The sequence below is a fragment of the Daldinia loculata genome, assembly GCF_022478755.1.
Source record: "Daldinia loculata strain CBS 113971 unplaced genomic scaffold F4817scaffold_3, whole genome shotgun sequence".
Lineage (NCBI taxonomy): Eukaryota > Fungi > Ascomycota > Sordariomycetes > Xylariales > Hypoxylaceae > Daldinia > Daldinia loculata.
This window is the reverse complement of record NW_026054857.1, coordinates 840,012-865,734: the sequence shown is the minus strand read 5'-3', so window position 1 is coordinate 865,734 and position 25,723 is coordinate 840,012. Positions and strand designations below refer to the sequence as shown.

Below are 25,723 nucleotides of genomic sequence, written 5' to 3'. Positions count from 1 at the left end.
CAAGGGACTTATAATATGAGTATAGGGAAATTGGCGTATCTACTCATTAATGGGCCTTGTCGATTCGCATAAGGCTTAAACTCATTCACATAAGCGAAAAAAGTTCGAGATGTTTATAGGAGTTCCTTAGTGTTTATTAAGTTAGAGAAACAGGTCAAATATAGGGTAAAGAGTCTTTACAACAGATCCGCTCTCTAGTGCTGTGAGAGTCAAGGCTTATTCATCCGTTTGTAATAGTATTTAATCACCCTTTGTAAACTGTCTTTATATAACGCATGCCTCAGTTACTAAGGTACGGGAAATTTGTGGTATACTTATTACTTTGCTCAAATAGTCGCGCTGTTTCCAAAATTGTTTCCAATACTCCTTTTATATTAGGTCCAAGTTCCGTTCGGTGGGCCAAAGTATCCCACATCCGGCATTTGTAACCACGGTAGACCTTGGCCATCGGCAGTATTTTGCCATCTAAACTGTATGTTAGCGAAGCCATAACTGCATAATCCAGAAGTATGTTATAGTACTTACACCGTATTTCCCCACCAGTCAGGAAATTGCACGTTGGGTCCATATGTAACAGCGAAGAAAATGACGATGCCACTGATCGCGAGGCCACTATAACAACGAGTCAATGGTTAATTCATTTGAGGAGAATATTAGGGCCTAAGTCTGTTTCGGGAGCAGCAACTCTGAAGTTGCCTCGACTGGGAAGTGACCCTAAAGACAGGCAAAAAGGGGTACGTACGTGTCTAATGCCGCTGCAAGTACGTAGTTGTACTTGGCCCACCAAGCGTAGAATCTCTTATAAATGATTTTGTTGAAGATCAGGTTGACAATGTACCAACTACTGTAGTTGATGCCCGTTGCCGGCGGGACATTGTACGTGCCGACGAATATGAGAGGCCAGTTAATCTTGCGGACGAATTCGTTTCCGGTCTTCTTCCAGATATAATAGGTAATCGGTGGTAGAATTAGCCCGATCCAAAAGAAATGTAAGAGGCCGCTGTATATCTTGCCAACAGAGTATAGGCGCGCGGGTCCAACCAAACCCCAAATCACAGAACTGCTGTAGACGGTACGGCCTTGGGGGCAGCTAAAGCCGTTGGGTTGGTCCTCCGAGCAGATACCAGGTACGTTCCCCAACATCCACTAGATTATCTAGGATCAGCAAGACTTCTATGCGGAATAGTATCGTGATAAACCGCGCGACCCCTTTTGAAGAGTAATGCGGATATGATTTGAAAATTGCTTACCAGCGTGACGCCCACCTGCGTTATAGCACCGAGTATGGTAGCCAAGCCTTGTGCCCAGAACAGAGTGCGCGGTGGAATCTTCAAGTAATGGCCCATCTTCATGTCGGCGGCAAAATACAACCCTTGGCCAACCACATCTTGCGATAGAGTCTTAAACAAGATATTTGCCACAGGCTTCCCCTGAAACATATACCCACCTATAAATTCGGATAGGACGTTAAGTTGGTTCGCATCTACGTTCGTCAGCCCCTGAATTATGCCGCAGGGGACCATGTAAATGCCGCCAATTACAATCGCAAGTACAATTCCGTACACGGGTAACCCTGTGTGATATACTTCGGTCATGGCGACACTCATTCCAAATACAATGAGAACTATCGTAGACCACCAGTACCACGGAGCATTTTTATATCTTTTCATAAGCCGTGCGTGAATATCAAGCTTGAGAGATCCGCGTAACGCATGCATGATTTCTTCCCAATGGAAACAGTAGACATGCGACAGGACACTATTATTTCTCGTCAGAAATTGTGTTATGAAGTGCGCAGAAATCCGGATCCAAAACTCACCTGGTGATTGATGCAAAAGAGAGACCGTAAACGAACGCGAAAGTCGCCGGCAAGTAGGGTGGTGAGTATGCCTCGTACTTCTCTTGGTCGAAAAGGTTATCAGTAATGACTCTTGCAGTGTCGTAGAGCTCCCCAAAACGGTCATACACGTCCGCAGTGCAAAGGGGCAAGTAGGACGTAAACCACGTATTAGTGTAATAGATAGCCGGCGTGACGACCCAAAAGAAGACGACAAATCCGACGAAGACGTTAGCAGCAGCCCAATGGGGACTAAGTAAGGGATTCGTATTGTATACCACCATAGACCAATCAAAGGTCAATGGAAATAGTCCTAGGCCTGTTACCATGCCGAATATTTGATTTACCGCGAGGTTGTTGGGCGCAATCCAGCATATCCACGTGAAGTAACTCAAACCGGTGAATATCAAACCGGGAAACCAATACCACACAAAAGCAGCGGTGCCCACTACCATAAAGAATTTGATACGAGTTATCTTCCATCCGTCAGCCACCGCGTTGGTTCGAGAATGAATCGAGCTCAATAGTGCCACATTGCCGAGGACGCCTGGCCAAATCATGGTGGCGGGCTGAACGAGTAGCGTTCTGCAAAGGCCAGCAATGCCGTATCCGCACAGTTGACAACAAATAACGACCATGACCGAGAATCCAGGTGGCATATCGAAGCCATAAAACTTGGAAGCCTGGATCAGGTTCGTAGCATCGGCAGAACCAAATCCAAAGGAGACATTGCTCATGATGGTTACCATAGCATGCTCCTTGATGTTGAAATGGTGATCGGGATTGAATCGGCTGATAGGTAGTAACTTGGCGATGGTGACTCCGAGAGGGAAAGCCAGCAGTTCTGCAACAAGAGATACGATATGAACTCCCGGATAGCGCAGCGAGAAGAACTGATTTACACCTGCTCCTAGGAACACGAAAAACTGACAATTGTTAACTCGATACCTACCTATTCGAACGGTTCTTGGTTAAAAACTTACAATGCCGAGAAACCATGCTCTGAATGTGTTCACGGGCATGTCGGGATCGTCCGTCTCAGGTACCACGGCCCGCACGGCGGGGAATGGGCTCGTGTCGGCATCCCAATCTCCCTCCTCTTCGGCTTTAGAAAGAACTTTGCCTACGTCGACTTCCAGATCAGCCAGGTGCCCCTCTGCAACCTCGATATCGTGGTCCGGAGGTAAGTCATCACTGGCCTTCTTGTCGATATCGCTGACCCCCTTCTCTGGTATGATGATATCCCTCTTGACTGGCATGGCGCAAACAGACCTATCCCGAGATCGAAACAGATGACAAGAAAGACATAGGGTTTATTTGATGCGCCCATGTCTTGCATATTTAAATCTTTAATGTCGGAAACCTCTGTAATCTTATCTATCTATCTTTCCCGGTTAACCCCTTGTTACCACCGGGGCAGTACCAGGTAGGTATACCTATCTCCCAGGTACCTATCTGTACCTATCCAAACTGGGGTATTTTTGATGTTATCACAAGGTGTGTAATTAGGTAAAATCAACGAGCCCACGGCCGACAACCTATCGTACCCTGTATAAGAGCCAGCCAATCAGGTGCTACAGGTTTATCTGCACCCCTCCTGCCTCTTTTAGTCTTGAGCCCGTATATATGTGGTGTCAAATGGTATTAGCAATTATTAAGATAGTGTGGACTGGTCTGTATTACGAAAGTGCATTGTAGATTTAACTGACCTAGTGGATGCTGTTGTTGAAAGTAAGATACCAACTTGGCTTATTGTATTACATAATACATAACCAGCTAAGCTAAGTATTATAAGGCGTTCTCTAAACTACCTATATCTAGGAGGTATATAGCGGAGCTCAATCTTAGCTCCTTAACCAACACTGTTGTTAAGCGAGTGCTTGAGATTCTCTACAAGCCACAGGGTTCCTGCAAAGACGTATGTACTTCTTCCCAACCTCAAATTCGCTATCGGGCACAGTATCCGCGTCTCTAGTCCCGGGTTGCTTGATGTTGCAACCATCTACGCTAATCATTGAGCCTGCTAATATAGTTCCCAAGACTTCGGCGAGATTATTGGATCTCTGACACCCCATATGACTGATCGTGTTTCTAGGTGAGTATGGTTTTATATGTTCAGCCACGCCTAAACGCAAGCGCAACTATTCCGAGTCCTGCTTAACCCAATACTGATTAGTATATACAGATATTCGGAAGGCATTCGGGATATTCCTCACAATGGTCTTAGCATCACCCTTCAAAGTAAACTTCAACAGGTAAATTAATAACCTTCTAATCACACATGTGTAGATACCTACATGTAAGGATCACCAGGCATCATCTGAACTTTAGGAACCGCTGAAATTATTTTTATTATAATATGTTCAGCCACGCCCAAACGCAAGCTGAACTAACCGCTATTATAATAGATGCATAAAATGCAGACAAAAAAGCAAAAACAATATTTTTTCTCATAGCCAAACATTGCTTTACCACATCCTCCACCAACACCCGGTCCTCCACTCCCCACCCCCTTTCCCTCCTCGGCCCCGGTTGTGTCCAATTGGCCCCTCCACTTCGAGGCTGTCTTAACCCAATATCAATTAGTATATAGATACTTGGAAGGTATTCGGGCTCATTCGAAAATATGATAAACACTTACTCGAGGCTGGGATGTGGGGGGGGGATGGGGTGTGTCGTGGACTCCCTCGGTGTTGGTGGAGGTGTGGATGTTTGGGACTGGGAGGACGGCAGTCCCTGGAATAATGATGCCGGGCTATAGATTTCAATTAGCAACCCCTTTTTACAATATTTAATAGAATAACATACGATGTGGCGGATAGGATGAAGTTGAAGATGATATGGATAAATATGGCGATAGAAGCGAGCGACGAAACGATCGTGGTTTTATCCATTTTTGTTAATATTGTAGTAGATGTTGGTATATTAGGTAAAGAAAGAGAATAGAAACCAGTCCGGCAAGTCTCTATATATCTATCTACTTACATGGTCGCTACTTTTCCTTCCCAATTTTACCGGTTCTTGAATCAGAAATAGCGATAGACAAAGGTGCCTACATCGATCACTAGATACCTTACATAGCACGGGTTCAGTTTCCTGATTACTATCCTAATCCTATACGTGCCCGGGTAGCCACAATCTGGACATAACAAATAGGCAATATTGATGGTGATATGTGAGTAACTATGAACCATCCCCACCTCCTGCAGTTACATATTCTCTCTCTTGGGCCATGGCCACCAGCCGTCCATGGGCATATCGTCATATATGGCATTATAAGCCTCCCGTGGTTTCTTTTTAACCCACGAATAGATATATTGCCCGCGACTACCCCAAGCATATGCAGAGAGCACATTCTGGATAGAAAACTCTCCCAATTTAATACCGGCCAAGGTCTTGTAGGTTTCAGCATGAACCTGTAAGTGCGCAATCCATCTCGGGGGTTCCTGCTGCATGTCCCGTAGAAAGTAGTGACGCGTATTAGTCCGTCCTGTTTTACAAAGATCTTCGAAAGTATCGATGTGCATGTACGCGGCAGAAATCTCAGCAAAATATCCATCTTCCCACAGGACGTTATCCGTTGTCCAGTGGAGGCCCTCGAGCATGAGTTGCGGTACGTTATCGCATTTAATATTGATCTGAGCACACCATAACTGTGTGCTATAGGGCTTAGTAGGGTCAGGACTGAAACATAGTGCTATATTGGATTTCACTTCTTTCTCAAAGTAGCTCTTTCCGTTGGTTGCTGGTGGTGGTACTACTCGGTGTGGTTTCTGGGCGCTCGTATTAAGGCTCTCATATGGCGGTGGAGATGCAGCTTCCGGCTCGTCGGAATTCATTTTCTCCATTTTCTCTGGTGGCATTAGGACCATTGTGCAGGTAGGTAATTTGCTGTGTTTGTAGGGTGTTCTTGCTTGAATAGTAATATGTAAGATGTAAGGAACAGTTGGTTTTGACTTCAAAGGCATTTGCGAGTAAATGGTGGACGTGCCTATCTTTATATATGTCCAATTCGTAACTTTGACTATTACGCTATTTTCTCGGGCCCTCGCAAGGTTTCAAATATGATGAACCTGTTGAAAAGAGTTTATTAGATTGCGCTAAGGTAGAAGAAGGGTATTGCTTCTTCGTGAAGAAGCCACAAGTGCACGTATGAGATTGTAACTTAGTAAATTAGGTAGGTAGGCACTTTTTACATCTTATTCATTGGCTAGCCCCTAACATAAACTAACACTCGCGCTCAGATGCGATTGACTTGTTGCGCAATGATAGCAACTGCCTGCATGTATAGAAGGCAGTATGTACATCCTCCCATGGAAATCATCCCGTACCTATTCAAGATTTGGCAGGCTGTGACTCTGTTTCGTTGCCGTAGATACAAGTGCAAGAACAATCTATTACCTAAACTGTACTCTCGTTGGGAAGGGTCAAAAGTTCTTCTCTATGGATAAAACCACGCTCGTTTCGTCGCTCGCTACATGTATTTTTAGCAGCTTTACCTACATTTTTCTTAATTTCTTCATCTACGCCACGACGTATGTCATTCTGTCAAAATTCTTTTTTTTTAAAAAAAGGTTGCTAATTAAAATCTATAGACCATCATCATTACAGGGGTTGCCGTCCTCCCAGTCCCAAACATCTGCACCTCCACCAACACCGAGGCAGTCCACAACACACCCCATCCCCCCCTCACACCTCGACCCCGAGCCCTCCCTTCGAGGATCCAGAATAACTTCCAAATATCTATATATACTAATCAGTATTGGGTTAAGTCGGAATAGGGCAGCCCATTGGAGGCAACCGGGGTGGGTGTAGAGGACCGGGTGTTGGTGGGAGAAGTAGTAAGAAGGTGCCTAGGCATGCGCGAAACATTAATATTCGTTTTTTATTGGGGAGGAATATTGATATTAATTTTAAGCGTTGTATTAGCGGGTTTGTTGGTTTGGGCTATGAATAAGTAACATTATTACCAGAGCGGTAAATACAATCAAGAAGATTCCAGCGGTTACCAAGTTCGGATAATGCAGGATGAACTTCAATCTTGGTATTATGTATATGACTACGATGCTACCGGTACTGTACTTAGAGGTGCTCCTATAGCGTCTGTATATAGCATGCCGGCAACACTAGCGGATGTTAGAGTTGAAATAATGCCAGAAATAAGGGCCGAAATGGCAACTCTAGACACATCTCCGGCACGTTCAGGGGCAAGCTGAGACAAGACACCGATCTGAGTACCAAGAGAACCGACGTTGCCGAAACCCTAAGTGATAACACAATTATTATCTAGAAGCGAGAGGAGGATATATGGTAGGACTTACGCAGCAGGCATAGGTGGCGATAAGCTGGGCTCGCGGACTCAAGTCCCTGTAGCGGGCCACTGACTGAAGGGCCTTGAATGCGGCGAACTCGTTGATGATGATTTTCTGACCGATAAGTTCTCCGACGAGCAAGAGATCATCATTCGGTACGCCAAGTAGCCAGGATACGACATAGAAACAGTAGCCAAGAATAAACTGAATGGTCAATTCTTCAATGCCCCAATAACCACCCCACCATGTAAGAAGTCCGTTGATCAGACCAACAAAGGCGATGATGCAGAGAAGCGTGGCTACGATCATGCCGGCGATTTTCAACCCGAGCCAGGCACCGTTCGCAAAGGCGTGCAACGCGTTGGCAGCCCTGTGCTCGTCGGTCTCTGGGATAACGACACGGCCGGATGTTAGGGTCTCTTCCGTCTCTGGCCAGCGCATTTTAGAGACAGCCAGGGATGCCGGGATAGACATAATGCAGGAAGAGACAAGCGCCTGAGGATTTAGGCCAAGCCCGATGTAGGCCACAAGCACGGAACCGGCGATGGTGGCAAAGCCACACGTCATAACCTGATGGATCTCGGCCATGGTCATGTGCGCGATGAAGGGACGTACCAGCATGGCAGATTCGCCCTGTCCGATGAAAGGGGTCGCAGCGGCTACTACGGCTTCGGCACCCGAAACGCGGAGACTCCAGAAGAAAAAGACGGCAAACTTGCCGATGAACCACTGGATAAGGCCGACGTGATACAGGAGGGATACGAGAGCCACGAAGAAAATGATTGGCGGCACGACACCGGTGAAGAACCAAGTTAGTTTCGTCACTGATTCTTCCGTTAGGAATGCGACACCCTGGGCGGCGAAGCCTAGCAAGGTTCGGGCCAGCGTAGAAATGAAGTTGAAGATGTCATAACCAGCCTGGGATCGCAAGACGAAGACGGCGATAACGAACTGAGTGAGCATTCCGCCTTGAGAAACGAGTCAGCGTATCGTCAATCGGTATGAGAAATGGGGAAACCCAATGGCCGCTTACCGATGACAGTGTGCCAAGGAATTTTCCTCCAGTCCCTCGAAGTGGCAGTCAATATAACAATCATCACTACCAGGCCAAACAGAGATTGCGCACGGCGGGCGCGTGTGTTATCGCCAGTCTCTTCCGGTACCATAGAACCGATTAAGAAAACTGCAACGGTGACGACGGCGGCAAGTAGGCGATGGAGCTTCTTCGGGATCAGCTCGTAAACCCTGAAGGCAGTGTGACGCCAGACGAATTTGACAGGCATCATGGCATATTTAACTGGGATCCAAAGGAAGATGATACGAAGCGTGATCGCCAGGTATACTAAGAACGGGATCAGCCAGTTCTTCTCGTTCCGGAAACGAACGAGGCCAAAGATCCACCATCTGGATAAGCTATGTCAGCTCTGCGACTCGATGCGCGACTGCGACGGGTTCATCGGGGGGTCGCGCCAGACTTACGCCGTAAAGACGAGCCAGATAAAGATGTGGATGTAGGCCCGATATCTTCGATAATAAATAGCGAGGAAGCTCTTTTGTACTTCATTCTCATCGCTGGCTATCTGGCCTATATTTGCGCTCTCCTCGTCAGTAATCGACTTCTCGGCGGCAGCATAGTCGTGAGGTTTCTCTAAACTCTTATCCGGCGTGCTAGCCGAGTAAGTGACCTCGTCTGAATGATCGGCCGACTTTGAAAGCACGCCTTCTCGGAGCGATGAATTATGGCCGGCGAGGCCTTTGTTCTCGTGAGAACTCATCGGATCGAAGTTCAAGACTGAGAAGGCCTTTTTAGCAAATTTTTTTTCTTCCTTCTCTTTTCCTCCACTCTTCTCCCTTGTAAGTTTAACTCGACTCGGAGAAATTCAATCCTCGTCCCAACTAAGTGTGGGGTGACCACGTTACGTTCCCGAGGACCTAACGCGCGAGGAAGTCAAAGAGAGGAGGGAAAGGGAAAAGGAAAAGATCGGGAAGAGAGGTTATATTATTAGCGAGATGCGGGCCGGGGGCGTCAAGTGATCGATCTACATTTCTCCAGATTGGAAGAGACAAGAATTTTAATACTTTTTCAAGGTCAGCCTCGGTGGACAAATCGTACAGTGGTGGCGATCGCGTGGTCTAGATAAAACCGGTCGACGCTAGAGTATGGAGGCCTTCTAGAAGGGGAAGGCAACCCTATCTAAAAGACACATTGGATGTTATCTCTTTTTTTTTCAACCCCTGCGATAGTCTAGCCGCCAAGTTGGTACCTATCATATCATAATAAATGCTCCCAAGAATGCATCTGGTGCGTAGTCTCATGGTTTGACGAATTGTAAGTGGTTCAACAACGACTAGATGAAAAGATCCCGAAGCCACAACCGCAGCTGACAGGGGCAAGATAAGAACCCATCAGGGGGCCTCAAGACAATAGCCATTGAGATTCTACATTGTATTAAACTTAGATAACCACAACTACGAAGTATTACACTATCGTTCGTAGCCACGATATCCACAGGTTGATGATAAGAAAATAGCAACTTAACTAGCATGTACGTAGTGTAAGTTATTAGACCTAACGTTTTATCGGCATTCCCAAAGGAACGGGGCGCCGAGAGTTTTTTCTCCCATTCCCGTCTCCGCCAAAGATCAAGGCCCGAACCTCTGATTGGCTGAAAAATCATGATAACGGGAATTGTGATGTAACCTTCTTTTGGTAGTTAACTGTTAAAATAAGCCGGGGATAACCTGGAATGGGGGGGTCCCTCATCCGGCCAAAGTACGTACTGATAGGCGCATCCGACACGGGGCACAGCACCCTGCACACATCGCACAAACGGCATAATCCATCAACGAGATAGACGAACACGACGTTACTTCGCCTGTGGAAGTACACCGTCTGTAAGGGTTAAGTATCGTGCAGGTACTGGTATGAAAGCTCCGGGGAAGCATAGTATATATTTGGATATAACGCGCCGGAGCCGCACCGATCTTTCTTGTATATGTTCTTGGAAGTGATTACGTTGATAAGATCATACGAAGAATCAGCGACGATCACGAGAGCGCGGGTATAACATATGTGGAACTCGGGAACTAAGCACATGCAGCTTAGTAGCGCACGATACACGAACCATTTTTCAAAAGCGAATAGATATCATACATGTATGTAAGTACTCGTTAGATACCTCAAAAGTACGTAAGCTTCCAGGATGCGGTAACACCGACTGCGATCTCCCCGAAATGGACGTAAAAGTCTTGTATTACATCGCTTCTCCGCACCAACTCCAGCTTCTATTCATTCCAACCATCCCATTGGGTCGAGGTGCTCATGAGTATTTGGGGTATATATATAAACATCGTAAAGGTATGTAGATACTTTGGAATAACTACATAGTCTTTAAAGGCCGTTTTCGTCACGGAGTCATCCAGTATATACTAGGTACCTCCTACGACAATACACCAAAGTACATCTGTTGTGAAACAATAGTAATTCGACAGTTGAGTGGTCAGTCTTAAAGATAAGGGAAATCAAATCACCACTGGAAAGCTGACCATCCCAGCTGAAATCAGCCTCCATGCATCATCTAATAAGGCGAGATACGCCTCGCAGATAAGACTACTAAAGACTACTAAAGACCACTAGTTACAGGATCTTCCAACTTTCCAATTCGGTATTCTTTTCTCCTTATCTCGAGTTTCTTGGCCTTGTTTACCTACAACAACCCCTACACTCATATCAAGATATACCTACCTAGTAAAGCTCTCCAGTAAAAGCCGTAAATATCCAAGCTGGGATCGTGTTTCTTGTCACCTTCCTAAAGCGAGAATATGGCACGTGCGCTACATGGATGTACCGCGTATCATTGATCCCCTCTTAGAATAGATCAGCCAGCTGCGAAGCCTCGGCAATTGAGATGGGATATCAAACAGATGCTTTGGTAGCTATTCACATCGGGACGAAGCTATGAATCTAGACCTAGGCGATAATAGCATCTGATAGCTTATTGTGGTCCGAATCTTGATTGTGCTAGCTCGTAGTCTTCAATTATCTACGTAGACTATCCCATCTTTAGTTGCCGGTTAAGTCTATCTGCTGTTGGAATATGTTTGCCCCCGTCCTAATAGGCAACTTGATCCCAGCAGAAGAAATATACGAGAGGAAAGTAATATAAGCTACTTCTAGGTATATAGGAGTTGATGAATATAGTTGATCATGATTACTTTGCATTTTAGTTCAAGTTGAACGTAACAGTGATATACAGAGAACCTCTTCATTATCCAATGAGCAAAGGCAGAACTTTATAATATACTGTATGAAACTCGTGCTATAAACTAGAGGTGAATGAAGTTATAACTTATTACAAGTTTGACTCACTAGACACTTCGTCATGGTTGGAGTAAACGAAAAGATTTTATCACGAGAAGTAAAAAATATGGGAACAGCTTTGTTACCCCTTAAGAAACTCTTAACTCAATTATGGAAGTTTAAGTTATATAAATTGGAAGTATCTTTTATTCTATATGCCTCGTCTAGAATCCTAATAAAATTAAGGCAACCATTTTCTTCGTGCTTACACTAGTTTCACATCGCATTGATTAACCACCGACGCCCACTTCTGAGTATCTGGCTTGGCGACAATCATCAGCCCAACCCTTCTCATAGTATCATAAGCCCTTTTATTGTAATCCCAATGGTCGTTAGCTCTTGTGAGTAAGAGTGCAACTCGACGAGTGATCTTGAGACTGAACAAGTCGATGGCTCCTATATCGAGGTTGTCGAAATCATCAATAAAGTAACGTATCTTTATCCCTATTGGGGGCTCGTCTTCGGTTTGAACGTTAACCTCTACATCATCCGTCCAGGCCGTTAGGTTCTCATTGACAAGTTTGAACTTCGCTAACGAACTTCGCATCACGATATAGGCGTCATAATTTGCGTCGCATGGGTTGTCAATATTATATGTCTCGATAGAAGAGTCGAGAACCTCGGCACACACGATCGCGTTTGAGGGCCATACGTGCTTGACGGCCCCAGGACAACTAGCCCATGACCAAGTTACTCTCTTCCTGGTTTTCCTGGTGATTCGAGTGTGTTCCCCGTCTTCGGCCCGCCATAAAAGGCCGCGGAATAGGTCGCCATACCACAACCCGGCGATATGATCTCCACATCGCCCTTGTACGGTATGCGAGTAATACTTAGCGATCCTGGCAAAATTACTTAGCCTCGTTATTAAAGCAACAAAACGCCGTCTAGAGTACTCTTCCACTAGTTTGTACCAATCTGCAAAAATACCTGATGACCCCGACCTTGTTCTACCGTTCTCCCATCGGACTTCCTCTTGGCACTGCATGTATAGCTGAGAAGTTATCAACGAATCTTCGTCGGCCTGGAAGACAAGGTTACGGCGAGCAAAAGGCATCTCTTGCATAGACTCCGTGTTGGTGTGAAGACGGGATTGGTATTTCCAGCCGTCAGGATACGATCCCACATTAAGCCCACGGGGGTCGCAGTAAGAATCTGTCCCGAGCCATCCCGCGAACATACTCTCCGATCTATTTATACAAACTGGTGAGAATCGCGGCGCATCCCTAGGAGTGAACATACTGATCGATGAGCTCTGATGTCCTGCCACGATATTCAAGGCGGCGTTTGTGTAGTACTCTGATATCTTTTTTGTTTGGAGAGAAATACCTTCCGAGCTGTCCCATACTATGCATAGGTTATCAATCCATAGATAGCGGATGCATAGACGACGTATCAAAGTAATTACGTCTCTAACAGTGGGTTCCAACTCGTCAAGCTGTATGCCTTGCTTAAACCTCCCTATCGATTCCGTCACCGTCATAGTTTCCCTCATCCACCTCCCCCGGTTGCGAGAAATTGTTGCATATTTATTTTCCTGTAGCGTATCTACTTCTACGAGACGTATAGAGTCGTTACCGACGTCGATGACCCTCTTAGGTAGAAATGACGGGGCGTATCTATGGCATTTCGGGTGATTCTTTTCGCACGCCTGAAGCCAATGTGCACACGTATCTAAGAGACCGGGTGCCCCAAAGTCTAGATGTATTGGCCTCCCTAACATCTTACCCGCTATAGGGGATTCGTTGTCGTTAGTTTCAAGCCGTAAAACCAAGTCAAAGCCGCATAAAACGTACCTGGATCTGTAAACAGATGCAAACGACCAAGGTAGCAGTAGCAGCTAATCAAGAGAAACGGGTCCCGAGTTTCTGCCCTAAGGAAGACATTCACACTACCGGCATTTCGATGGATTTCCTCCTCTATTCCGAGGCCGATGGCTTTAGACTCGTCTTTGGATAGAACGACGTCTGCAGATAGTTGACAATATCGAGCAATACCGAACTGGATAAGTGCACAACGAATCATCTTGCAGAGCTTGCACTTATGAGACGAGGCTAAAAGGTCATCATATTTTTTGTGTTTGATCCTTAGATGTGTTTGAAGTTGATGGTATTGAATCTTCTGGCACGTCTTACAGAGGTCTTTCTTTTGATGGAGATGGTTTGCGCGGCGCGACGTAGACACGCGTGGGCCCCTCCAAGGGTTGTATTTTGTCGAAGGGTTTGGGTATGTTACCAGCCGGTAAACATCCCATCCGGTATTAAGGGCCTTTTTGATTAGTGTTGCGAGTACCTGGGTATTATCAGGGCCGGCGTTCTGTGCATGGCTATACCAGTACTGAACTGCATAGTTAATCAGGGGGTAATCATCCCTAGTTTGCGTATGTGAGTCGGTAGAATCCGAATGGAGAATGTATGCGAGGGAAGACTGAGCTAGTAATAGATGTCCCGCAGGTTTGCTGACGGAGAACCGTCTAGCATGGGAGGATAGTTCCTTTGTCTCTCGAAGAAAGTCATAAACGCTCGAATGGGCAAATCTAAGAACTGCATCATCGTGCCAAGTCAAATCCGTATTAGATGCATAAGAGGATGCAGTATCGTCGTCTACAGCAAATAAGTCGTCTGAATCTTCGTCAATCGCAATCAAGAAGCCGCACTGGTCAATGAAGCTTGGTCTCTTGTTAAACCGCTTCTTGGGATAAAAATATGGCATCTCTAGCCAATTAATAGCGACCGTTTCTCGAAGCTCCTTAATACGAAGTGGTCGGCGGGCATATAGGAGCCAGCACAGTAAAGTTCTCAGATTTTCGATTCCGGAGTCAGTATTAATGCGTGAGAGAATTCGTTCGTAAGTCTCTGCGAGGGTTCTAGGAAGTGACTTGAGAGCTTTTTCAAGCTCTTCCTCTGTATCGCACTTCTTGATTTCCATCAATTGGCCAATAGCCCATCGAAATCTAGGTACAGAAAATTTGTGAGTTTAAAGTCTGCCAACGGCCAAGGAAGTCTTACGAGCCGTTAGACCATGCAAGTATATGGCTAATAATCTTGTCCTGCTGGTCATCTTCCCACTGGCCTATGTCTAATTTCCTGAGGTGTGCTTTTATATCGTTCTTTACAGCGCCAGCGGTAACATATAGTTTATGCGTTTGAAGTTTTGTCAGGGCCAAATCCGTTTCTCGGGCTTGGGTTGTGTTGCTGCTCACGAGAATACGGACGCCAGGAATTTCCCAGTTGCATACTTGAGTGATGAATTTACAGGTCGCAGCTTGATCTTCACACTCGTCGAGGGCGTCGATGACGACGTAGATGACTGTGGGGACCTTGAGCAAGTCCTCAAGAATATGAAGTAATTGATCATGACCGACGGCTTGGCTGTCTCCATGTGCTTCCTTGTAAAGCTTTTTCGCACGAGCTCGCGTTTTATCATTGTGTTTTGCAAGCTGATACACAAGAGTTCGGATCAGGGTGTCATATGTCTGAGACTGTCGGTCCGTGACCGTGAAGAAATGATAGATCACGATATGCTCGGAAGGTTGCAAATCAATACACTGTAATCGGCTGATAGCGGACGAACTTCTGATATGTAAGTTGATGCTTTAATCCCAACATTCTAACAGGTATATAGAAGGTCACTAACCACAACATTGTTTTACCACACCCGGCTAAATGATAGTTTAGTAGATGTGACAAGACCCAGGTGTGTGATATATACTAACTCTTCCCATGCAACCAAAGAAACGAACCCGGCTGGGATTTCCAGCGACAAAATGGCTCTCCTTCAAGGAACCATGATCCTGTGCAATTTTCTACTCTTCTTCTTTGTAATGAGATTTGGAATGCTCGTTGCGAAAATACTGGTTCTAACCCAAAAATCCATTTGGCTATGTCCGTCCAGTTAGGTCCTGTTGCTTGAGACCCTAAATAAGTCAGCAACACTATCCAATCGTCCTGCGTCACAATTCTTACCATTGTAAATGTTTCCGTACTGGACGCGGACGTCGCCACCGGAGACGGAAAGAGAGTTATGAGAGTATTCATGGCGCTGGTTCTGTATGGAAGCCATCGCAGTCGGTAGGCTCTTGAAACTCGTGTTTATGATAATACAGGCATAAGATTTCGCAGAAAAGATGCGGGGTCCAGAGCCTCCTAGAGCCAAGGCACACGCGCATATTGTTAACGAGCTGAGATTGGCGTTCGGGTTGGAGGGTAACAGTCGTATGCGCCCCCCAATAGGGTAAGGCTGTGCTTACAACGCCCATTGCTTGATGCCTTACTTACAATCCCTCTCAAATCCATATCCTACATTCTCATCCCATTTACCATAGAGAAGGTCTATTCGTTTAGATGGAAGTTGCTGGCCTGGTCGTCGGCGGCGTGAGCCTGGCTGGACTATTCACAACTTGTGTCGACTGTTTTGAATACATCCAACTCGGCCGTCAGTTCGGTAAAAATTATCAAACGTCTATCCTAAAACTTGATCTTCTCAAGCTTCGATTATCTAGATGGGCCGATAGCATAAACCAATCCGACTCACGCATCTCCGTTCAATCCGAAGAGGAAATCGACAAAGTGAAAAGTGTATTGGGCCAAATTATATATCTCTTTGAAGAGACGGAAAAGAAGTCCGCCAAGTTCAAGGGTATGAAAATAGATATTACCAGTGTGCCTGCTGGCGGTTATCCCGACGCCGATATCGAATCCCTCCACCAGAAGATGAAGAGCCTTGCATTAAAGCGCCAGAAACGAAGCAGCTTCGCGCAGAAAGCGTCGTGGGCACTCTATGAAGAGAAATATTTCAAAAGGCTGATTGAGGACCTCGAACCTTTAGTTAAAGACTTGGTCGAGATGTTTCCGGCGGTTAAGGAGCAGCAACGACAGCTTAGCATTGAAGAGGCACAGGAACTGCAAGCAGAGAGGGGAATAAGTGCCCTACAAGAGGCGAATGAGGGCGAAGACGAGCTTCTCCGAGAGTCTATTGCGCAGGCTATGGCTGGCCAAGGAAAACATAAGTTTCTGGGGAATGCTGCTAGCGACGAAGTGCGAGTGAGGTACGGAGACGAATTCGAGGGCAAACTGGTAGCTACTGGAGCTGGGAGCTTGTATGAGAAGAACAAGGCATCGGGTAAAGCTATAGTGCACTACGGCGATCACCATGGGCAAGGTTCCATATTTTCATAGTCGAAGTAGTTTCGGTATGGGGTCAATATTTCCCTTAGATGGACTTGTTGGGGTTTATCATCATACAATGCTATCGTTCTGCAATGAAAATCTAAGTGACTAGAAACGCACTTAGTTGTTCGGGATAACTGTAAAGCTAACATACAGGCCCAGTCAAAACTCTCCGTATCATTAATGTTAATGTTAGGTAGTGTTACACATAATTCTACAGTGAATTAAAGGCTATTGTCTGGATATTGGTCAACAAAGTCCGTACGTCCCTCTAATAATACATCGGCATTTAATCTAACACTCCACCTAACCATATCTGTTGAGCTCTTCTCCCTAAACCCACTGCCATGGTCTCCTATATCACTTGATGCGCTAAGAGGACCGGCCGCCCGATGATGGTGAAAGAGTGCTGGTTGGGTTGTCAAGCAGTTATGATACTTGCGTCCTTTCACACCCTCGCAGAAGAAACGAAGGAGGATATCAAATCCGTCTGTAACATCCTTCAGGCCTACCTCGTGCAAAAGCTTTCGCGCACCCGCCTGGCTTACTGCGTATCCAAGTGTACAGACGCCTTCTTGTACGTGATGTACTGCCCTTGTATGTTCTGGATATTTATCCTTCAATGTGAAAGGCACGTTAAAAGTCCATAGATTCTGTTTTGGGGCAACAGTCTCATCTTCGAGGTGAATAACTCGCCCTTTTGGTATAAGGGGATTGTCTTCGAACGGGAAGTGCATGCCACAGTGACCAATCCATAGCAGATCCCAATTATCGCCATATGGAGACAACCTCGGGGGTTCGGTGCTGGGAAGAGAATGAAATGAAGTATCTGGAACGACAGTGAAGGATCCCTCAGATGGATTTGGAAAGGTAGAATCGGCATATGACTTGGAGCCAGGTAGGGGTTGTGTAATAGCTCGCGCAGACAATGCGAAGTCTTTGAGCTGATGTTTGATTCGGACGTCCCAATCAACATCATCCTCTAATATTAGAGCAGAAGTCAAGTTTCTTCGAACGACCCTATAACAATTGTGAATCAGCAAGGAAGCTTTAGGCACATGTTAATAAACTTACTCTTGAATTGCATTTATATGTGCGCGCCACGATCCGAGAGAAGCATCATTCATCCTCTCACGTTCAAACGTCATAGGAATTGCTTTGTCGGGTATATCTTTTCCGTTTACACCATCCACGAATTCTATTCTTATATCGCTAAGGGCAGCTTGTAGGAACATGCCATCGCGGCGGTCTGTCCGTGACGGCAAGCCAACAACGAAGATCTCTTGGAACTATACAATCACGGCCGTTAATAATGCTGTACCACGTATCATATGACTGGTTATCGATACATACTCCAAGTGTGCTATTATTTATGTCGCCGAGTAATCCACCGATGTGTTCGCTGGAGTTGAATCGTGGTAAGTTGAAATATATTAATAAGACAATGAGAAGTGCAACAACTATGTGTATTACACGGTTTGATGGAAGTCTCGCGGCCATTTGGAAAAGGTCTACGAATAAATCAAACAATAAAAAGGGGTAGCGGTCTGAATTAAAGAGCGTTGCTAAAATATCTTGGGCATCACAGGTTAGAGGCACCATATTACCAGTGTCCTAGATATACCAAGTTCCTAAAAAGTTTTTTAATAACCAACAGATACATGCAAGGTGGATGTACGGCGGTTATTCCTATAGAAGAAATAGACCTTGCAATAGGTTATTTTATGAATGGATGAATTAGCGCCCGACATTGAGGTTATCTCAGCTTCAATACTACGTTAACTGTGACGGGCCAACGAGACGAGTTATTTGAACCCGACGATTCGGCACGGCTAGTACAACTGGCAAATCACGACGAGGGTCTTTATTTTTTACTCGAAACGATGCGACATTGATCATGCAGTTGGTTCACTTCGGCCTACTCGTCTGCATAATCAACCACGGCCCGAACCTATACCCCAGCATGCCGAAAGGAGCTTATTGGACACCGCCTAAACCCATGTTCCTTCTAATAGTGATTGATACCCTAAGACCAAATGCTTAACTGCTTTCAATAGATGGCGGGTTTCCATGTGTTCAGGTAATAGTGTTGTAATTTCCTTTCTCTTCTCAACAGTTCATAGCCCATTCATCTACATTCTTATTATACTATACCTCTTGTGGCTTTCATGTATTGTTTCTATATACCAACCGAAGCTCCTCGATATGATAAGTCTTTTCTTTATTTTCACAATAGCCCCGTTCGCGCTTGCACAATTCTCGAACCCCCCTCCTGGTCGGGCAACTTGGAAGATCGGTGAGATACAAAGTATCAGTTTCAAAACAAAGTTCAAAAAATTCTCCATCGCTCTTTGGCAAGAGGCTCCTCATGGAGGCTCAGCAACTCTCGGGCCTATAGTCTTTCGTAAGTTACATGATACTTAGGTCTTGTCATCTACTAAACAATCGCTACAAGAGACTGTAAATAATGCGGCGACTCAATTTACTTGGCTTGTTCAGGCATACGACTTTAACTTGACCGTATCGAACGTATTCTTTTTCTGGATGTTCGAGGGTGACCCTTCGTTACAAGGCAACGGGTCAAGTCCTCAAATGTCTTCTGCATTTTTCTATTTATCGAACGAAACCACAGTTAGCACTTCAACGCAGACGACGCCAATGAGCACCTCGGCCAGTCAAGCACCACTATCTTCGACCAATTTAGATTCCCCTGCGGGAAGTAGCCAGAATGAGCCTGTCCAGAAAGATTCCAACGAACTGAGCGCTGGGGCAAAGGCTGGAATAGGAATTTCCGTTGGCATAATAGGTCTGGCGATAATTGCATGCACCGGGCTCTATATTAGAAAATCGAAGAAGCAGAATCCTCATGTCATTGACGAACCTGTGGGAAGTCCACAACCAATTCCCCCAAAGGAAGAATGGCAAAATAATATAGTTGCGGAAATGGGTACCGTACAGAAGCTAAGCCCTGCTGAGTTGCCCTAAGAATGTATATTGATGGGTTTATTTATGAGGTAGCGTTGGAGTCGACTTGAGATACTTCTGAAGCGAGTTGGACTGAGATTTTATAAGAATTTATTTTCTCAGCAGTAACTATCAGTGTTGATGGACACCTGGAGTAGAGTCATAGCGTGAGACTATATCACGTAGTAATAATTTATTTACACCTATTCGCGTATGACTATTATCCGTAAATTTAGTTCCTCAGGTTGTCGTCGTCGTCTTGTATTTAAGTCTACGGTGTTGGCATAAGCTACCTACCTATCCAATGCCGTGGGGTCTAATAGAAACAACATTCACCGAGAATATTACACCCACAGTTAGCATATTCACATTGTTTGTATTTTCTGAGTGTGAACTTCTGTGAACAAAACGAGGGTCTGTTTGGCTGAAACACAGAGTGTTAGTTTGTTCTGGCTCATAAAGCTATGTGATTCAGAATCTGGATAGGATTCAATTCGACTAGGACTTAGCTGACCATTTCACCAAACAAGATACCAACAGGTTATAACTGCCCGTTTTATGGTTACGTGATTGAATCCCGTTGCAAAAGAAAAGGGGTCGAAGACTACGTTGAAAATCGCTGGGCTCTTTTAGGCATGACCTACGTATCTTTTTAAACTATGGCAAGGCGTTCAAAGACCATTTAGTCCGTCATCAACGTCTCTAGTCGATTAAAACTTCATTATCTCACTACTACGAACTATATACATCCGAATGATGAGCTACGCTTTGAGATTGACGCACTTGGCCTATTTGATGGCCACTACACGCATGTAGTCACTTCGCTACATGATATCATCTAGCATGTGGAATATCGGTGTTTAATTACTATTTAGTATATACCGACGCGGATCATAATAACGTTTAACTCATAACCCATAGACCTTCTAACGCCAAAGCAAACCCTCGAGCACCTTGTTGTATCTGCCACCCTGGATCGTGAACGATGCGAGAATCTGATCAAGTTCCGTCTTGTTCTCCGGCGAAAGAAGAACGTTCTTGGAATTCTCCTCGACACGCTCAACCCTTGTAGCACCAGGGATGGGAATGATAGTGCCAGCTTGCGGCGAGTTGGAAACTGCACGAATCCAGGCCAACGCAAGTTGAGCCGGTGTAACACCCGCCTTCTCCGCAAAAGATTTTAGCTTGTCCACGAGCTCGAGGTTCTTGTTAAAGTTCTAATTAAGGGATGGAAGTTAGCTTCGTAAGAATATCCCTAGACGGGGTAAAATGAAGAATTCTTACCTCGGGCTGGAAGCGGTCAAAACGCCGACGGATGTCTCCCTCGGGGATGTCGTCGACGGATTTGATTTGACCGGTCAAGAAGCCACGTCCCAGGGGCGAATAAGCGACAAGGGGAATGTCAAGACGCTTTGCCGTAGCCGCTACGCCATTTGTTAGGATATCAGGGGTCCATAGGGAGAACTCGATTTCCACCAAGCTTAGCGGGTAGATGGCGTTGGCCTTCTCGATAGTCTGGGCGCCGGCCTCGCTTATTCCAACGCCGCTAATTTTGCCAGCATCTACAAGTTCCTTGAATGCTCCTAACGTCTCTTCGAGTGGCACACTGAGGTCCATGCGGGCCGGGCCGAGGATATCTATCTTCTTCGCGCCGCCGAGAACCCTGAAGCAGTTCTCAGCGCTAGCAAGTACTTCCTCGCGTTTGATCTTAGGTGCCATGGTCTTGGAGTCGACGCAACTCTTAATGAATAGGGTGACCTTGCTCGCATCCTCCGGGTAAGCTTCGAAATAGCGGCGCAGCAGGGCTAAGCCAGCCGTCGGCTCAGGCATGCCGTAATAGTCACCACTAGACCAGAAAGTGGCACCTTGAGCGATAGCTGCCTTCATGGTTGCGAAGGCCTGCTCGTCGGGCGTGTGCTTAGGGCGCCAAGTCATGCCCATAAGCCCGAAGCCTGTAACGTCCCTAGGCCTGAAGACGGCAGCAGAAGTCGAAGACATTTTGTTGAGATGGTAAGATTTGCGATGGGCAAAGTTGTGGAAGGGGTTGCAGATGGTAGCTGAGATGAACGAACGAATCCGGGTTTTCTTCAAAGCCATTACGAGATCATCTCGACTGTTTATATGGTCTGGGCACTTTTCATAGAAGACCTCGTCATAGAAGGGATGAAGCGGAAGATGTCGCACAAAAGTATTTCGGCTTGTACGACATCCTCGGGTTTCAAAGAGACCGGGTGATTAGGTACCTAATAAGTCCGGCCGAGCTGAGAAAGGCTCACGGTTTTAGGATCAAAGGGAGCGCGAAAGAAGGGAGTCTGACTAGGGCGGTTCGCGACATCTAAACTCCGGCGCATAACTCCCGTCTTTGCGGTGCCGCATACTAACCTATTAGCTGTAAGCTGTAAGGAGTCTCGTATTTACAGCTAGGACTCTTTAGCTTTGAAGGCTTTAACAAGGACCAGCTGGCGCAGCTCTCGCCAACGCACGTATTATGTGTAACCCTTTCGCCAGTCATATATCAGATTTTATATGACACAGCGCATTAGTGTTTGCTTTACTGTTTAGGTACACATGTAATTTTTAGGATCTCAGCCATATGAAGCTCATTAATTTAAGTTTCCATGTTCAAAGATATATACAAGAGAAACGTCAGGGAGTCAGAAATGTAAGGGGCCGTTAAGTCATGCTATTCATACTTGGCTTAAACGATATAATTACCTGACATAGGTACCACCTAATGTACATATACTACAATGGAAAGCCTCTTTGAATCTGATTGGCTAAGGTAAATCTACTATTCCTTATATAGTATAGGGCACGCGTCGAATCTTATGTCCCATCTTGGTACCTCTCTGCAGTTCCAGGGTTGCGGAGATAAGACACATTTTAAAGCGACGCTATGGCTTTATGCCGTGACAACTGATTGGTTGACTCTACAGCCCTACACCCTAATCAACGTTCCGAACCCTATTTTAACTTTGAGCCGCCCCCATTTTCTTCAACTATCATGCTTGTCCTACGCATAGATGGTGGTAATGTTATATTACTTACAAAGTCAGCTACCACACCAGTTGAGAATGTAGCCTAGCGAGAAGATTACCAGATAACCAGACGATATCTTGTGTCACTCACAAAAGGGTCTCGAAATTTATATAGCAGTATGTTGATCTTATCAATTTCGAGGCTTATATCACGAATGTTGTTGTGCTGCTATCACTTTGGAAAGGTTGTTCTCCTTTGAGAGGATTTATTAACTATCCAGTCTCAGTCAAAGCTGTAGCCTAGTAATAAGGTGCTTAGTTTCGGCGATGAGTAGAATAGGATCCCAACAACATTACTAGCTTTGTGTCAGCTCCTACATAAATCCCAAAGAAAATAAATTAAGAGGCGTCGGCTAACAACGATAAGCCTTACAGTTTGCCTAATTATCCGATGATAATATCGGGGCGATACAGGACTTTCAGGGGCTCTCGGGAGTTTCCATAAGGGTGTACGTCGGGAAATCATTTCAGCTCTAGCCTCAGCTTCAGCATCACTTCTCAGGAGCCTTACTGTGACGGGTGCTTGCTTATCCGTGTCTGTCGTAACCTATAGAACATGGCTGTGGCTTCAGATCTAGGCCTTCGAGTCTATATTTACTTTATCTTGCATTAGGATACGCCTCGTGACCGGGTGTGACTCGTGATGGGATGAGAGGCGCAATAGGACTGGAGGCGTATTGGCCGGGCGAACCATGGTCCATAGGACGACAATAACAATAGGATTCCAGGCGTAATGCGAAGAGAAGGGTCATGAGCTTTTCTTCAAATATAAAATATAGGAAGTCGTGAAGAAATTCCAGTTGAAAGATCCCAAGCATCCATTCGACACTTGTTCGCTTTCCTCATTCAAGACAAGACCTATCTCTCTTGTGTCACTCGATCATCATGCTCTCACGCGCCATCTTCAATGCACTGGCGATCTTTGCCTCCACAGCTGCAGCTGGGCCTACTTGGCACGCTAGCAGAGGTGAAGATCTTGTGAAATTCTTGGAGAGGGCTACTGCCCCCACGTTAAATTTCCATATTTCTTCCAATGCTTCGATCATTACCCCTGATTCTCCTGAGTGGGTAGACGACACGACCCGCTGGTCCACGTGGAGCGCGCCGACTTTCAGCGTCGCATTCCTTCCGGCGGAAGAGAAGGATGTTTCCGTTGGTGTAAGTGGGCTGAACTCATCCCGTACCGGAGAGATTATATACCTTAGGTACCTATATAAGCTGACACCATTATGTAGCTCCAATACATGACGAAGCACAATATCCAGTTCCTTGCAGGTGGCGGCGGTCACGGGAATACTGTTACACTGGCCAAAGCGAAGAATGTTGTATTCATTAACCTGGAAAAGCTTAACAAGATCACCGTGAACTCCGATAAGACCATCACCGTCGGCGGTGGAGCTAAATTCGGAGATGTCTACACAGCCGCTTACGGAGCCGGTCGAGAATTGCGTTAGTACTAATTTCTTTTTTTGAAACTACTCACTGTTATCTATAAACCCTCTTTATCAATAACTAACAATCCGATGCAGCTCTCGGTTCTTGCTCTTGTGTCGGAGTTGGCGGGGCGAGTCTCGGTGGCGGCCACGGCAGACTTCAGGGAAAATACGGCTTGATTGTAGATGCCATCGTTAGCATGCGCGTAGCTCTATGGGACGGCTCTATCGTTGAAGCATCCGCAACCAAGAACTCAGACCTGTTCTGGGCTATGCGCGGAGCTGGCCACAACTTTGGAATTGTTCTCAGCTTCACATACAAGACCTGGCCTCTACAAAATAACGGCTTAACCTATAACGCAGACATGACTTTTACCAATGCTTCTCTGGAAGGTGTTTTCGGCGTCATTAACGAACTTATCCCGAACCAGGACCCTGGTCTTGCCCTAGATCTTTTTATCCTTACGGACTCGTCTACCCACGAAGTAAGCGTCACCCAAGAAACTGTTGGAAGTCGGAATAAAGCTAATATTATTAGACTGTTACCTATCTTAACATTGTGTATGCCGGCACTAAGGATCAGGGAGATCGATTCACAGCCCGCTTTGCTACGAACAAGAAATCGACGGGACCTATTGAGCGTACTTCCTTGAACGTGACGATGGCCCCCTGGAGCCAGATCACACACGTCGCCGCTGGGGGCATGATCGACTTGGCATGTCTCGACGGTGCAAACCAAAATGTTTACACAGCAAACTTGAAGCAATTCGACATACCCCAGCAGCGACAGTTCTACAACTCCTATGTGGAATTCATCAAGAAGAACCCTCTCGCATCCAACTCGATCATCTTCTACGAGATCTTTGGCCAGAAGGCCGTGACAGAGCAGCCGGCCGACCAGACAGCAGTCGGAAACCGCAACTACGCCAACATTCTCGCTCTCTACCAGACCACATATACGGATGAGAGTGTCGCTCCTGCGGCCGATGCGTGGGCGCGTGGTCTTCGAGACGAGGTAATCAAGCCTGAGCACTCGGGCTACGATATCGAATCCGTATATATGAACTACGCCCACGGTAACGAGAAGTTAGAGGCTATGTATGGTTACGAACCGTGGCGTCTTGAGCGCCTTCGTAGCCTCAAGCGCCGCTACGACCCCAAGGGATTTTTCAACTTTTACAACTCGGTTCTATGATGTGGCATATATGGATGCAAGCAGTTTTGATTTTGCACCTGGTTCTTACTCTATGTAGGTTACGATGCTTATTGGTCGCATGTATTCTTAGAGGTTATTCACTTTGTGGCGGGGAAACCAAGTGGTAGGGTTGGGTGTCACTGTTGTATCCATAGAATGATTTGCCCAATGTATACTTTGTCATAGATTTCTTTTTCGAAAAATACAATGCCTGTGCAATTGAGATATTTTTCGGAAATCGTTTCAATATAGTTATCCGGTCTTTAGAAGTCTTCTACAAGTAGGATAAGTACCTAACCTAGGTACCAAGCTTTGTATTTGGTTCTGATGGATCTAAAGCCTGGACTCTTAGCTACATGTATGTAGCATTGACGATTTCACTCAATTCATTCACGCTGTCGATAATAAACCCAAATGTT

General features: G+C 45.8%; 11 protein-coding genes across 11 annotated transcripts; 3 read left to right on the top strand and 8 right to left on the bottom strand.

Moving 5' to 3' along the window:
* Positions 1-86: 86 nt before the first annotated feature.
* On the bottom strand, positions 87-3,517 carry F4817DRAFT_324987 (small oligopeptide transporter, OPT family). Its single transcript, XM_049301705.1, has 6 exons — positions 2,821-3,517; positions 1,820-2,763; positions 1,251-1,758; positions 743-1,146; positions 526-612; positions 87-465 (listed from the first exon to the last, which is right to left on the bottom strand). Exons 1-6 carry the CDS (start codon positions 3,094-3,096, stop codon positions 375-377), a joined length of 2,310 nt encoding a protein of 769 aa, XP_049163326.1. The 5' UTR covers positions 3,097-3,517; the 3' UTR covers positions 87-374.
* On the bottom strand, positions 3,504-4,796 carry F4817DRAFT_324982 (uncharacterized protein). Its single transcript, XM_049301704.1, has 4 exons — positions 4,246-4,796; positions 4,135-4,154; positions 4,007-4,105; positions 3,504-3,928 (listed from the first exon to the last, which is right to left on the bottom strand). Exons 2-4 carry the CDS (start codon positions 4,152-4,154, stop codon positions 3,706-3,708), a joined length of 342 nt encoding a protein of 113 aa, XP_049163324.1. The 5' UTR covers positions 4,246-4,796; the 3' UTR covers positions 3,504-3,705.
* F4817DRAFT_311849 (uncharacterized protein) lies at positions 4,475-4,731 on the bottom strand (the record flags this gene model as incomplete). Its single annotated transcript, XM_049300051.1, has 2 exons — positions 4,475-4,592; positions 4,646-4,731. 2 exons carry the CDS (start codon positions 4,729-4,731, stop codon positions 4,475-4,477), a joined length of 204 nt encoding a protein of 67 aa, XP_049163325.1.
* A 250-nt stretch (positions 4,797-5,046) lies between the features above and the next one.
* On the bottom strand, positions 5,047-5,709 carry F4817DRAFT_311848 (uncharacterized protein; the record flags this gene model as incomplete). Its single annotated transcript, XM_049300050.1, has 1 exon — positions 5,047-5,709. One exon carries the CDS (start codon positions 5,707-5,709, stop codon positions 5,047-5,049), a length of 663 nt encoding a protein of 220 aa, XP_049163323.1.
* Positions 5,710-6,896: 1,187 nt separating this feature from the next.
* F4817DRAFT_311847 (H+/nucleoside cotransporter) lies at positions 6,897-8,924 on the bottom strand (the record flags this gene model as incomplete). Its single annotated transcript, XM_049300049.1, has 4 exons — positions 6,897-7,100; positions 7,159-8,117; positions 8,183-8,553; positions 8,629-8,924. 4 exons carry the CDS (start codon positions 8,922-8,924, stop codon positions 6,897-6,899), a joined length of 1,830 nt encoding a protein of 609 aa, XP_049163322.1.
* Positions 8,925-11,601: 2,677 nt separating this feature from the next.
* F4817DRAFT_324972 (HET-domain-containing protein) lies at positions 11,602-15,649 on the bottom strand. The gene is made up of 6 exons (XM_049301703.1): positions 15,472-15,649; positions 15,222-15,422; positions 15,143-15,167; positions 14,515-15,078; positions 13,303-14,459; positions 11,602-13,237 (listed from the first exon to the last, which is right to left on the bottom strand). The coding sequence occupies exons 1-6, from the start codon at positions 15,566-15,568 to the stop codon at positions 11,715-11,717; spliced, it is 3,567 nt and encodes a 1,188-aa protein (XP_049163321.1). The 5' UTR covers positions 15,569-15,649; the 3' UTR covers positions 11,602-11,714.
* Positions 15,650-15,849: 200 nt separating this feature from the next.
* F4817DRAFT_311845 (uncharacterized protein) lies at positions 15,850-16,683 on the top strand (the record flags this gene model as incomplete). The annotated part of the gene is made up of 1 exon (XM_049300048.1): positions 15,850-16,683. One exon carries the CDS (start codon positions 15,850-15,852, stop codon positions 16,681-16,683), a length of 834 nt encoding a protein of 277 aa, XP_049163320.1.
* A 215-nt stretch (positions 16,684-16,898) lies between these two features.
* Positions 16,899-18,174, bottom strand: F4817DRAFT_356069 (glycosyltransferase family 25 protein; the record flags this gene model as incomplete). The annotated part of the gene is made up of 3 exons (XM_049305742.1): positions 16,899-17,694; positions 17,749-17,963; positions 18,028-18,174. The coding sequence occupies 3 exons, from the start codon at positions 18,172-18,174 to the stop codon at positions 16,899-16,901; spliced, it is 1,158 nt and encodes a 385-aa protein (XP_049163319.1).
* Positions 18,175-18,879: 705 nt separating this feature from the next.
* F4817DRAFT_311843 (uncharacterized protein) lies at positions 18,880-19,659 on the top strand (the record flags this gene model as incomplete). The annotated part of the gene is made up of 2 exons (XM_049300047.1): positions 18,880-19,078; positions 19,130-19,659. The coding sequence occupies 2 exons, from the start codon at positions 18,880-18,882 to the stop codon at positions 19,657-19,659; spliced, it is 729 nt and encodes a 242-aa protein (XP_049163318.1).
* An 824-nt stretch (positions 19,660-20,483) lies between these two features.
* F4817DRAFT_135440 (putative pyridoxal reductase) lies at positions 20,484-22,025 on the bottom strand. Its single transcript, XM_049297808.1, has 2 exons — positions 20,923-22,025; positions 20,484-20,855 (listed from the first exon to the last, which is right to left on the bottom strand). The coding sequence occupies exons 1-2, from the start codon at positions 21,733-21,735 to the stop codon at positions 20,565-20,567; spliced, it is 1,104 nt and encodes a 367-aa protein (XP_049163317.1). The 5' UTR covers positions 21,736-22,025; the 3' UTR covers positions 20,484-20,564.
* Positions 22,026-23,236: 1,211 nt separating this feature from the next.
* F4817DRAFT_135434 (FAD binding domain-containing protein) lies at positions 23,237-25,351 on the top strand. The gene is made up of 4 exons (XM_049297807.1): positions 23,237-23,834; positions 23,912-24,125; positions 24,206-24,594; positions 24,648-25,351. Exons 1-4 carry the CDS (start codon positions 23,562-23,564, stop codon positions 25,302-25,304), a joined length of 1,533 nt encoding a protein of 510 aa, XP_049163316.1. The 5' UTR covers positions 23,237-23,561; the 3' UTR covers positions 25,305-25,351.
* Positions 25,352-25,723: the final 372 nt, after the last annotated feature.

Coding starts and splice junctions, on each gene's coding strand:
- F4817DRAFT_324987 (XM_049301705.1), bottom strand. CDS start 3,096: ATGCCAGTCAAGAGGGATATCATCATACCAGAGAAGGGGGTCAGCGAT. Junction 1,759..1,819: donor TCTTTTGCATCAATCACCAG/GTGAGTTTTGGA, acceptor GAGAAATAATAG/TGTCCTGTCGCATGTCTACT. Junction 613..742: donor CTTGCAGCGGCATTAGACAC/GTACGTACCCCT, acceptor TCGTTGTTATAG/TGGCCTCGCGATCAGTGGCA.
- F4817DRAFT_324982 (XM_049301704.1), bottom strand. CDS start 4,154: ATGCCTGGTGATCCTTACAT. Junction 4,106..4,134: donor ATGCCTGGTGATCCTTACAT/GTAGGTATCTAC, acceptor TGTGATTAGAAG/GTTATTAATTTACCTGTTGA. Junction 3,929..4,006: donor ATATCTGTATATACTAATCA/GTATTGGGTTAA, acceptor ATACTCACCTAG/AAACACGATCAGTCATATGG.
- F4817DRAFT_135440 (XM_049297808.1), bottom strand. CDS start 21,735: ATGGCTTTGAAGAAAACCCGGATTCGTTCGTTCATCTCAGCTACCATC. Junction 20,856..20,922: donor TTGACCGCTTCCAGCCCGAG/GTAAGAATTCTT, acceptor TCCCTTAATTAG/AACTTTAACAAGAACCTCGA.
- F4817DRAFT_135434 (XM_049297807.1), top strand. CDS start 23,562: ATGCTCTCACGCGCCATCTTCAATGCACTGGCGATCTTTGCCTCCACA. Junction 23,835..23,911: donor AGAAGGATGTTTCCGTTGGT/GTAAGTGGGCTG, acceptor ACCATTATGTAG/CTCCAATACATGACGAAGCA. Junction 24,595..24,647: donor CGGACTCGTCTACCCACGAA/GTAAGCGTCACC, acceptor TAATATTATTAG/ACTGTTACCTATCTTAACAT.
- F4817DRAFT_324972 (XM_049301703.1), bottom strand. CDS start 15,568: ATGGCTTCCATACAGAACCAGCGCCATGAATACTCTCATAACTCTCTT. Junction 15,079..15,142: donor TGTGGTAAAACAATGTTGTG/GTTAGTGACCTT, acceptor ACATATCAGAAG/TTCGTCCGCTATCAGCCGAT. Junction 14,460..14,514: donor CTTGCATGGTCTAACGGCTC/GTAAGACTTCCT, acceptor TTCTGTACCTAG/ATTTCGATGGGCTATTGGCC.